The 13,627-nt window shown below is 51.7% G+C and overlaps 1 protein-coding gene across 1 annotated transcript in view; it reads right to left on the bottom strand.

The window, feature by feature from the left end:
* LOC142907375 (nardilysin-like) overlaps window positions 1-13,627 on the bottom strand; it is a 141,818-nt gene that overhangs the window by 96,325 nt on the left and 31,866 nt on the right. The window contains exons 5-8 of the mRNA XM_076056856.1: window positions 11,613-11,766; window positions 11,028-11,101; window positions 3,862-3,957; window positions 604-726 (exon numbers count right to left, since the gene is read on the bottom strand). Of these exons, the coding sequence (XP_075912971.1) occupies window positions 604-726; window positions 3,862-3,957; window positions 11,028-11,101; window positions 11,613-11,766 (447 nt within the window). The remainder of the gene's footprint in view (window positions 1-603; window positions 727-3,861; window positions 3,958-11,027; window positions 11,102-11,612; window positions 11,767-13,627) is intronic.

Raw genomic sequence — 13,627 nt, 5'->3', positions numbered from 1 at the left:
CACTCACCCACCCACTCACCCACCCACTCACTCACTCACCCACTCACCCACTTACTCACCCACCCACTCACCCACCCACTCACTCACCCACTCACCCACCCACCCACTCACTCACCCACCCACTCACTCACCCACCCACTCACTCACTCACTCACCCACTCACCCACTCACCCACCCACCCACCCACTCACCCACTCACTCACCCACCCACTCACTCACTCACCCACTCACCCACCCACCCACTCACTCACTAACTCACCCACCCACTCACTCACTCACTCACCCACTCACCCACTCACCCACCCACCCACCCACTCACTCACCCATTCACCCACTCACCCACTCACTCACCCACCCACTCACCCACCCACTCACTCACTCACTCACCCACTCACTCACCCACCCACTCACTCACCCACTCACCCACCCACCCACCCACTCACTCACCCATTCACCCACTCACTCACTCACTCACCCACCCACTCACCCACCCACTCACTCACTCACTCACCCACCCACTCACCCACCCACCCACTCACCCACCCACTCACCCACTCACCCACTCACTCACCCACCCACTCACCCACTCACCCACCCACTCACCCCTGGACTGGACAGCCAGAGTGATCCTACTCGCTGAGTAGTGCCGCTGGTGGAACTCCCGGAGTGCCGAGTGGACGTCCAGACCACGAGCTCTCGGAGAGCGGAGCAGAGACTCAGAGTTGCCTGGGGAGAGACACGGGGAGAGAGAGACACGGGGAGAGACACAGGGAGAGAGAGACACGGGGAGAGACACGGGGAGACACGGGGAGAGAGAGAGAGAGACACACAGGGAGAGACACGGGGAGAGACACGGGGAGAGACACGGGGAGAGAGAGACAGGGGAGAGAGAGAGACACGGGGAGAGAGAGAGACACGGGGAGAGAGAGAGACACGGGGAGAGAGAGAGACACGGGGGGAGAGAGAGACACGGGGAGAGAGACACGGGGAGAGACACGGGGAGAGAGAGACACGGTGAGAGAGACACGGGGAGAGAGAGAGACACGGGGAGAGAGAGAGACACGGGGAGAGAGAGAGACACGGGGAGAGAGAGAGACACGGGGAGAGAGAGACGGGGAGAGAGACCCCGGGAGAGAGAGAGAGACACGGGGAGAGACACGGGGAGAGAGAGAGACACGGGGAGAGAGAGAGACACGGGGAGAGAGAGAGACACGGGGAGAGAGAGAGACACGGGGAGAGAGAGACGGGGAGAGAGACCCCGGGAGAGAGAGAGACACGGGGAGACACGGGGAGAGAGACACGGGGAGAGAGAGACATGGGGAGAGAGAGAGACACGGGGAGAGAGAGACACGGGGAGAGAGAGACGGGGAGAGAGACACGGTGAGAGAGACACGGGGAGAGAGAGACACGGGGAGAGAGAGACACGAGGAGAGAGACACGGGGAGAGAGAGACACGGGGAGAGAAAGACACGGGGAGAGAGAGACATGGGGAGAGAGACACGGGAAGACACGGGGAGACACGGGGAGAGACACGGGGAGAGAGAGACACGGGGAGAGAGAGAGACACGGGGAGAGAGAGACACGGGGAGAGAGACACGGGGAGAGAGAGACACGGTGAGAGAGACACGGGGAGAGAGAGAGACACGGGGAGAGAGACACGGGGAGAGAGACACAGGGAGAGACACGGGGAGAGAGAGAGACACGGGGAGAGAGACACGGGGAGAGACACGGGGAGAGAGAGAGACACGGGGAGAGAGAGACACGGGGAGAGAGAGAGACACGGGGAGAGAGAGACACGGGGAGAGAGAGACACGGGGAGAGAGAGACACGGGGAGAGAGACACGGGGAGAGACACGGGAAGAGAGACACGGGGAGAGACACGGGGAGAGAGACATGGGGAGAGAGAGAGAGAGAGACGGGGAGAGAGACACGGGGAGACATGGGGAGAGAGACAGGGAGAGAGACACGGGGAGAGACACGGGGAGAGAGAGACACACACAGGGAGAGAGAGACACGGGGAGAGAGGCACGGGGAGAGAGAGACACGGGGAGAGAGACACGGGGAGAGAGAGACACGGGGAGAGAGAGACACGGGGAGAGACACGGGGAGAGAGACACGGGGAGAGAGACACGGTGAGAGAGACATGGGGAGAGAGAGACACGGGGAGAGAGAGACACGGGGAGAGACACGGGGAGAGAGACACGGGGAGAGAGACATGGGGAGAGAGAGACACGGGGAGAGAGAGACACGGGGAGAGAGACACGGTGAGAGAGAAACACATAGTACTACTATAGTACTACCACTATAGTACTACTACTATAGTACTACTACTATAGTACTACCACTATAGTACTACTACTATAGTACTACTACTATAGTACTACCACTATAGTACTACCACTATAGTACTACCACTATAGTACTACCACTATAGTACTACCACTATAGTACTACTACCATAGTACTACCACTATAGTACTACCACTATAGTACTACCACTATAGTACTACTATAGTACTACTACTATAGTACAACCACTATAGTACTACTACTATAGTACTACTACTATAGTACTACTACTATAGTACTACTACTATAGTACTACCACTATAGTACTACCACTATAGTACTACCACTATAGTACTACCACTATAGTACTACCACTATAGTACTACCACTATAGTACTACTACTATAGAACTAATACTATAGTACTACCACTATAGTACTACTATTATAGTACTACCACTATAGTACTACTACCATAGTACTACCACTATAGTACTACCACTATAGTACTACCACTATAGTACTACCACTATAGTACTCCCACTATAGTACACCCACTATAGTACTACTACTATAGTACTACCACTATAGTACTACCACTATAGTACTACTACTGTAGTACTACCATTATAGTACTCCCACTATAGTACTACCACTATAGTACTACCACTATAGTACTACTACTATAGTACTACTACTATAGTACTACCACTATAGTACTACTACTATAGTACTACCACTATAGTACTACCACTATAGTACTACCACTATAGTACTCCCACTATAGTACTACCACTATAGTACTACTACTATAGTACTACTACCACTATAGTACTACCACTATAGTACTACCACTATAGTACTACCACTATAGTACTACCACTATAGTACTACTACTATAGAACTAATACTATAGTACTACCACTATAGTACTACTATTATAGTACTACCACTATAGTACTACCACTATAGTACTACCACTATAGTACTACCACTATAGTACTACTACTATAGAACTAATACTATAGTACTACCACTATAGTACTACCACTATAGTACTACTACTATAGTACTACTACTATAGAACTACTACTATAGTACTACCACTATAGTACTACTACTATAGAACTACTACTATAGTACTACCACTATAGTACTACACTATAGTACTACCACTATAGTACTACCACTATAGTACTACTACTATAGAACTACTACTATAGTACTACCACTATAGTACTACCACTATAGTACTACTACTATAATACTACCACTATAGTACTACCACTATAGTACTACTACTATAGAACTACTACTATAGTACTACCACTATAGTACTACACTATAGTACTACCACTATAGTACTACCACTATAGTACTACTACTATAGAACTACTACTATAGTACTACCACTATAGTACTACCACTATAGTACTACTACTATAGTACTACCACTATAGTACTACTACTATAGTACTACTACTATAGTACTATAGTAGTAGTACTATAGTACTACTACTATAGTACTACCACTATAGTACTACCACTATAGTACTACTACTATAGTACTTACCCCAAAAGAATTTGCCCATGGGATGCGACGTCTTAGCGAGGGAACCAATCAGAGACTCCACCCTGTGAGAGTCAGACTTCAGAGCCTCGTGGAACTCTGCACAAAGACACAGTGACACACACAGTGACACACACAGTGACACACACAGTAACACACACACAGTGACACACACAGTGACACACACACAGTGACACACACACAGTGACACACACAGTGACACACAGTTACACACACACACACAGAGACACACACACACAGTTACACACACACACAGTGACACACACAGTGACACACACACAGTGACACACAGAGACACACAGTGACACACACACACAGTGACACACACACACACACAGTGACACACACACACACAGTGACACACACAGTGACACACAGAGACACACAGTGACACACACACACAGTGACACACACACACACACAGTGACACACACAGTGACACACAGTGACACACACAGTGACACACACACAGTCACACACAGTCACACACAGTGACACACACACACACTCAGTGACACACACACACACAGTGACATACAACAACAACCGCCATTCACCACTAAGTGGCAGTGACGTCACCACGACGCTTGTGCCAGGCTATGTGCACCCTGAGGCCACGTGAAGTGTCGAACGCCCGCTGGCAGGAGGTCACGGGGCAGATCCAGGTGCCACGGGTCGACTGACTGAGATGACTGAGATGACTGGCTGATGCACCACCTGTGCCCCCTACTGTGCCAACCTGCTGTGCTTTAGCCACCCAGCGCTCCGCTCGCTGTTGTGAGCGTCGCTCCTCCGCCCTCCGTTGTTGTTGGAGGGCGACTGCCTCCAACTGCCCAGTAGCATCCTTCAGGAGCCTCCTCCACAGAGGCCGATCTTGACACCGCTGGTACCAGTCATCGGCAAGTCCACTCAGCTCCACGTCCTCCTGTGCCACATCACTCCATCTCTTCTCTAGCCCGTGCCGCGCCCGCTTAGCTCCCTCAATCCGGCCAAACAAAAGCTGTTTCGGCATGCGGTGGCTGGGCATGCGGGCTACATGACCTAGCCATCGCAGCCTTGCCCGCCGGAGGAGCTCACCGATGGGACCCTGCCCAGATCTTTCAAGGATTTGTGAGCTCCTCACACAATCCAGTCTGGTTAAACCCAGGATGGATCGTAGGCAGGCCAGCCTAAATGTTTCTAACCGGCGAAGATGTTCCATTAGGGGGGTCCACGTTTCGCAAGCGTAGAGAAGGGAGGGAATGACCGTGGCCGAGAAGACCTGAATCTTAGTGCGGAGCGACAGACCAGGTAGCTTCCACACAGCGTTACGCAACCGATGAAAAGATATTGCCGCTCGACTGATTCGGAGTGAGACCTCTGCTGTTAAACTGGAGCCAGTCATAAGCACACTGCCCAGGTATGGGAAACTCTCCACTCTCTCCACAACTGCCCCATCACCGATTGGGAGTTGTGGGGGTGGAGTGTCCGATGGTACAAAATACCCAGGCAGGTGCTTAGTTTTGGTGGGGCTGATGGTAAGGCCCCACCTCTTAGTGGCACGCTCCAGTCTCAGCAGCAGCGTCTCCAACTCCTCCTCTGACTGAGCAGCTATTACCAAATCATCAGCATACATCACGTGGTTGAGCAATAGGGAGCCATCCCTTGACCGCACCCGGGCATCGATTAGCCTCCCATTATATCTGTACCATATGGAGATTCCACCGCGGCTATTGAAGGCTTCACGAACTACGTGGTCAAAATAGATGTTAAATAATGTGGGAGCCAGAGGACATCCCTGTCGCACCCCAAGGTGTACAGGGAATGGCTCTGACTCCCGGCCACGTAGTTTTACCCGGGCCCGCTCATCATCATGAAGGTCCTTAATGATCGTGAGCAGAGGGTCAGGTACTCCAAAAGCACGAAGAACGACCCAGAGCCCAGGCCTACTGATGGTATCATAGGCCTTGACCAGGTCAATAAAGCAGAGATGTAGGTCTTGTTGGAATTCCCTACACCTCTGCTGTAGCAGACGGACAGAAAATATGGCATCTGTGCAGGACCGCCCTTTCCTGAAACCGCATTGGGGCTCCGCAAGCCTCTCCTCAGCGTGGCTTGCAAGGCGATGTTGAATAATCCTTGCCAGGACCTTTCCCGGCACACTGAGGAGTGAGATGCCCCTGTAGTTGTTACAGTCTGTGCGGTCCCCCTTCTTAAAAAGGGGGACCACCAGGGCATCTTTCCAATCCTGCGGAACCCGTCCAGTGGTCCAGACTGTTGCTATGATGTCATATAGGGCAGTCTGTGCACAAACGCCACCCTCCCTCAGCATTTCGCTTGGGAGATCATCTCTGCCCGCTGCCTTTCCTGGTCTCAGACTCCAGATCGCCTTCAATACTTCCTCAGCAGATGGCACCTCAGCCAGCCACTCACAGGGGGTGACTTCTTCCAATATTTGAGGCACCGCAGCCTCAGCAGGGTCATCCTCACTTTGTGCCACGATGTTTTCCTGGCTGAGGGATTTTCCCTCCCCCAGGACCTCACAGAAATGCTCAGCAAATCTGCGAACCTGTTCGTGGGGGTCGGAGATTGGATCACCGTTTTTTCCCCAGGTTATTTTTGATGGAGTTAAATAGAGATTTGTGATCACGGGCCACTGAGGCAGACTCCATCTCCTCAGCAACCCACGACCACCACCCATCCTTGCAGCGCCTCACGGCTCTCCGAACCTCCGAGCGAAGGCTGCGGTAAGCCTCCTCATTCTCTGACGTGGGATTCTGTAGCCGATGACAGTGGGCCTGTCGCTTTTTCTCAACCATCCTGAACACCTCCTCTGTCAGCCAGGGTCTCTGGGGAGGTCTGGACCGCGTACCCAAAGCAGCCATTGCAGCTGCATGAGTCACAGTCCTAAACCTCGCCCATTTACCCTCGACATCAGGAGGAGTCGGGGACGTTGCCAATCCCAGCCGCAAGCGATGATGAAATTCTCGCTTGCAACTTTCATCAGATAACTGAGACCAAGCCACTTTATGTTGGAATGGGGTCCTGGGTGTACACCCACCACCGGAGTGGAAGAATGGCAGGCGCATCTTACAGATGACTAGTCGATGGTCAGAGGGCAGATCAGCTCCACGGTAGGTCCTGGTGTCAAGGACATGGGCTCGCATTCGCTGGTCCGTCACTATGTAGTCCAGCAGATGTTCTTGCTTGGACCCGGCATGCATCCATGATGTTGTGTGGATGCGCCGATGCCGGAACAGCGTGTTGGTAATTACAAGCCCATGGGCTGCACAAAAATCTAGCAGCCTCCTCCGGTTGTTATTGAGCTGATCTGGCCCATGCCCTCCAATCACTCCAGACCAGGTGCCAGTATCATGACCAACTCGGGCATTGAAGTCACCCAACATGATGACTCTATCCCGAGGGGCCACTTTAGCCAGCACCTGTAACAGGAGGTCATAGAAGGCATCTGACTCATCGGCCTTGTCTGCATCCCTCCACGGATGTTCATCTTTGGTGGGGGCATAAGTAACCACGACCACCATTCCTCGCCTCCGGTTGATGGGAAGGCGAGCCCAAAGTAGCCTGGGGCTTACAGCTTCCCACACCTCACCGCCACGCTCCCACGCCCCCTTCATTCTTTTGTTCAAAAGAAGACCCACACCCTGTTGTTTGGCAGTCTGCTGCCCCGAGTAGAGGACTGTCCACCCCTCATGGTGGCAGGAGCCAGAGCCGGTCCACCGGACCTCCTGAATGCCGCATAGATCCAGGCGGTACCGGTCCAGCTCCCGACAGAGGAGTGGCAGCCTCTCCTCTGCAGTGAGCGTTCGAACATTCCACGTGGCCACCCGTAGTGGCTTTTCGTTGTTTCTGGAGTAGCCCCGAGGGTAGGTATTCAATCTCCTGGCTCCGCCAATTGGGGTTTGGCCAGGAGACGTCATAGACGCCTGGCCCCCCGGGGCCTCCGGCACAAGCTTATTAGTTACATATTTCAGTTTAACTCGTGGTTTCGTGGTAATTAATTGAAGGTGGAGGGGTTACCAGCCCCTCGCACCCGTCCAGAGCCCCCGTTTAGCCCCTGTGGTGGTCACAGACGCCATGAGGGGAGGAGCCAATCAAAATTGGATCTCCCCCCACAGCACTGTCCACGGCAGAGTTGCCCGTCCGGCACCGCGAGGAGGTAGGGGGTTGTTTTGACATACACACACAGTGACACACACACACACAGTGACACACACACACAGTGACACACACACACAGTGTCACACACACAGTCACACACACACAGTGTCACACACACAGTCACACACACACAGTCACACACACAGTGACACACACACACATACACAGTGACACACAGTCACACACAGTGACACACACAGTGACACACAGACAGTGACATACACACACACAGTGACACACACACAGTGACACACACACAGTGACACACACACAGTGACACACACACAGTCACACACACACACAGTCACACACACAGTGACACACACACACATACATAGTGACACACACACACAGTGACACACACAGTGACACACACACACACAGTGACACACACACACAGTGACACACACACAGTGATACACAGTGACACACACACAGTGACACACACACAGACACAGACACACACACACACAGACACAGACACACAGACACACACACACAGTCACACACACAGTGACACACACAGTCACACAGACACAGACACACACAGCCACACACACACAGACACACACACACACAGACAGACACCTACACACACCTACACACACACACACACAGACACACAGTCACACACACAGACACATAGATAGACATAGATCCCCCGTATAGCCTTAACAGACTGTAGGGGCAAGTGCTGTTAGCGAGCACCTATGAAGGCCGGATCGGTACACGAGGGGGTGGGTGGCCAGCACCACGCCCGACCGCCTTTGTCTCCCTAGTGGCAATGTTTACACACCGCACCAGGTACTCATTTGAGGCTGAGTCGACCTAGGGGAGGCCCGGGACCGGTTCAGATAATCGTCACTGGTGTTGGCCGTGAGCGGGAATCGAACCCGGGTCGCCAGGTTCATAGCGCAGCGTAGCGCTAACCGATACACTATCGCTCCCCACACACACAGACACACACACACAGTCACACACACACAGTCACACACAGTCACACACAGTGACACGCACACACACACAGTCACACACAGACACACACAGTGCAAGTGACACACACACAGTCACACACACACAGTCACACACACAGACACACACACAGTCACACACACAGACACACACACACAGTCACACACAGTCACACACACAGTCACACACACAGTCACACACACAGACACACACACAGTCACACACAGACACACACAGTGACACACACACAGTCACACACAGACACACACAGTGACACACACACACACAGTGACACACACACACAGTCACACACACAGTGACACACACAGTGACACACACAGTCACACACACACACAGACACACACACACAGACACACACAGCCACACACACAGACACACACAGCCACACACACACACACAGACACACACACACACACAGACACACACCTACACACACCTACACACACACAGACACACAGACAGACACACACACACAGACACACACAGACACACACACAGACACACACACAGACACACATACACACACAGACACACACACAGACACACACACACACAGACACAGACACACACACAGACACACACACAGACACACACACACAGACACACACAGACACACAGACACACACAGACACACACACACAGACACACACACACAGACACACACACACACAGACACACACACAGACACATGATGATTTTGAGACACCTGTTGATGTTGTTGTTGTTGATATTGTTATTTTGATTGTTGATGTTGATGTTGTTGATGATGTTGTTTATGTTGATGTTGATGATGTTGTTCATGTTGTTGTTGTGAATGTTGCGTGGGTTGTTGATGTTGTTGTTGTGTGGATGTTGTTGTGTTGTTGTTGATGCTGTTGTTGTGTTGTTGTTGTTGTGTGGATGTTGTTGTGTTGTTGATAATGTTGTTGTTGTGTTGTTGATGTTGTTGTTGTTGTGTTGTTGATGTTGTTGTTGTTGTGTGGATGTTGTTGTGTTGTTGATAATGTTGTTGTTGTGTTGTTGATGTTGTTGTGTGGATGTTGTTGTGTTGTTGATGATGTTGTTGTTGATGTTGTTGATGTTGTTGTGTGGATGTTGATGTTGTTGTTGATGATGTTGTTGATGTTGTTGATGATGTTGTTGATGATGTTGATGTTGTTGATGTTGTTGATGTTGTTGTTGATGATGTTGTTGATGATGTTGATGTTGTTGTTGATGCTGTTGTTGTTGTGTTGTTGATGCTGTTGTTGTTGTGTTGTTGTGTTGTTGATGTTGTTGATGTTTTTGATGTTGTTGATGTTGTTGTTGATGTTGTTGATGTTGATGTTGTTGTTGTTGATGATGTTGTTGTTGTTGTTGATGATGTTGTTGATGTTGTTGTTGATGTTGTTGTTGATGTTGTTGTTGATGTTGTTGTTGATGATGTTGTTGTTGATGTTGTTGATGTTGTTGTTGATGTTGTTGTTGTTGATGTTGTTGATGTTGTTGATGTTATTGTTGATGTTGTTGATGTTGTTGATGTTGTTGTTGATGTTGTTGATGTTGTTGTTGATGTTGTTGTTGTTGATGATGGTGTTGATGACGATGTTGATGATGATGTTGATGTTGTTGTTGTTGATGTTGTTGATGTTGTTGATGTTGTTGTTGATGTTGTTGATGTTGTTGTTGATGTTGTTGTTGATGTTGTTGATGTTATTGTTGGTGTTGTTGTTGATGTTTGGTGTTGTTGTTGATGTTGATGATGGTGTTGATGACGATGTTGATGATGATGTTGATGTTGTTGTTGATGTTGTTGTTGATGTTGTTGTTGATGTTGTTGTTGATGATGTTGTTGATGTTGATGTTGTTGATGTTGTTGTTGATGCTGTTGTTGTTGATGATGTTGTTGTTGATGTTGTTGATGTTGTTGTTTTTGATGTTGATGATGTTGTTGTTGTTGATGTTGATGATGTTGATGTTGTTGTTGTTGATGTTGTTGTTGTTGTTGACGTTACCGCTATCCACGGCTTGGACTTCTCTCTCCATGCTCTCCCTCTTCATGAGTGGAGATATGAAAAATTGTGCCCATCTAAAAAAGTCATCATCATCAGCATCATCATCATCCATTCACCCACTCACTCACTCACTCACCCACTCACCCACCCACCCACTCACTCATTCACCCACTCACCCACCCACCCACCCACTCACTCATTCACCCACTCACTCACCCACTCACTCACCCACTCACTCACTCACCCACTCACTCACTCACTCACGCACCCACTCACTCACCCACTCACTCACCCACCCACCCACTCACCCACCCACTCACCCACTCCCCCACTCACTCACCCACTCACCCACCCACCCACCCACCACTCCACCCACCCACCCACCCACCCACTCACCCACCCACCCACCCACTCACTCACTCACCCCACTCACTCACTCACGCACCCACTCACTCACCCACTCACTCACTCACCCACCCACCCACCCACTCACCCACCCACTCACCCACTCCCCCACCCACCCACCCACTCACCCACCCACCCACCCACTCACCCACCCACCCACCCACACACTCACCCACCCACCTGTGTAGGGCTTGCTGTAGGGACGTGCTCACCACGTCCATCGTGAACGTGGTGTGTTCACATTCGGTGATCCCGTTATCACTTCCTCCATGACGCTGGAGGAAGTCGTCGAGAGAATTCTCGGACGGGTAGAGATCACTGCCCATGAAGACCACTGGGGTGGGTGGGGGGGTGGGTGAGTGGGGGGTGGGTGGGTGGGTGGGGGGGTGGGTGGGGGGGTGAGTGGGGGGGTGAGTGAGTGAGTGGGTGAGTGGGTGAGTGAGTGAGTGAGTGGGTGAGTGAGTGAGTGGGTGGGTGAGTGAGTGGGTGAGTGAGTGAGTGGGTGGGTGAGTGAGTGAGTGGGTGAGTGAGTGGGTGAGTGAGTGAGTGAGTGGGTGGGTGAGTGAGTGGGTAAGTGAGTGAGAGCGTGAGTGGGTGAGTGAGTGGGTGAGTGAGTGAGTGGGTGAGTGAGTGGGTGAGTGGGTGAGTGAGTGAGTGGGTGATTTGGTGGGTGAGTGAGTGGGTGAGTGAGTGGGTGAGTGAGTGAGTGGGTGAGTGAGTGGGTGAGTGAGTGTGTGAGTGAGTGAGTGAGTGGGTGAGTGAGTGAGTGAGTGTGTGAGTGAGTGGGTGAGTGGGTGAGTGGGTGAGTGAGTGAGTGAGTGGGTGGGTGAGTGAGTGGGTGAGTGAGTGGGTGAGTGAGTGAGTGGCTGAGTGAGTGGTGAGTGAGTGGTGAGTGAGTGGTGAGTGAGTGAGTGGCTGAGTGAGTGGGTGAGTGAGTGGTGAGTGAGTGGGTGAGTGAGTGGTGAGTGAGTGGTGAGTGAGTGGTGAGTGAGTGAGTGAGTGGCTGAGTGAGTGGGTGAGTGAGTGAGTGGCTGAGTGAGTGGGTGAGTGAGTGGTGAGTGAGTGGGTGAGTGAGTGGTGAGTGAGTGGTGAGTGAGTGGTGAGTGAGTGGTGAGTGAGTAGTGAGTGAGTGGTGAGTGAGTGGTGAGTGAGTGGGTGAGTGAGTGGTGAGTGAGTGGGTGGGTGAGTGAGTGAGTGGGTGAGTGAGTGGGTGAGTGAGTGGTGAGTGAGTGGGTGAGTGAGTGGTGAGTGAGTGGTGTGTGAGTGGGTGAGTGAGTGGTGAGTGAGTGGGTGAGTGAGTGGTGAGTGAGTGGGTGAGTGAGTGGTGAGTGAGTGGTGTGTGAGTGGGTGAGTGAGTGGTGAGTGAGTGGGTGAGTGAGTGGTGAGTGGGTGGTGAGTGAGTGGTGAGTGAGTGGTGAGTGAGTGGTGAGTGAGTGGTGAGTGAGTGGCTGAGTGAGTGGTGAGTGAGTGAGTGAGTGGCTGAGTGAGTGGGTGAGTGAGTGGTGAGTGAGTGGCTGAGTGAGTGGGTGAGTGAGTGGTGAGTGAGTGGTGAGTGAGTGGTGAGTGAGTGGTGAGTGAGTGGTGAGTGAGTGAGTGAGTGGGTGAGTGAGTGGCTGAGTGAGTGGGTGAGTGAGTGGGTGAGTGAGTGGGTGAGTGAGTGGTGAGTGAGTGGGTGAGTGAGTGGGTGAGTCAGTGAGTGAGTGAGTGGGTGAGTGAGTGAGTGGTGAGTGAGTGGTGAGTGAGTGGTGAGTGAGTGGTGAGTGAGTGAGTGAGTGGGTGAGTGAGTGAGTGGCTGAATGAGTGGGTGAGTGAGTGGTGAGTGGTGAGTGAGTGGCTGAGTGAGTGAGTGGCTGAGTGAGTGGGTGAGTGAGTGAGTGGCTGAGTGAGTGGGTGAGTGAGTGAGTGGGTGAGTGAGTGAGTGGCTGAGTGAGTGGGTGAGTGAGTGGGTGAGTGAGTGAGTGGTGAGTGAGTGGGTGAGTGAGTGGTGAGTGAGTGGCTGAGTGAGTGGTGAGTGAGTGGTGAGTGAGTGGTGAGTGAGTGGTTGAGTGAGTGGGTGAGTGAGTGGGTGAGTGAGTGGTGAGTGAGTGGGTGAGTGACTGGTGAGTGAGTGGGTGAGTGACTGGTGAGTGAGTGGTGAGTGAGTGGTGAGTGAGTGGTGAGTGGGTGGGTGAGTGAGTGAGTGGGTGGTGAGTGAG

This window comes from Petromyzon marinus, chromosome 78, assembly GCF_048934315.1.
Source record: "Petromyzon marinus isolate PM22_M1 ecotype Great Lakes invasive population chromosome 78, UKy_Petmar_22M1.pri1.0, whole genome shotgun sequence".
NCBI classification, from domain to species: Eukaryota; Metazoa; Chordata; class Hyperoartia; order Petromyzontiformes; family Petromyzontidae; genus Petromyzon; species Petromyzon marinus.
This window is presented reverse-complemented; position numbering and strand designations above follow the sequence as displayed.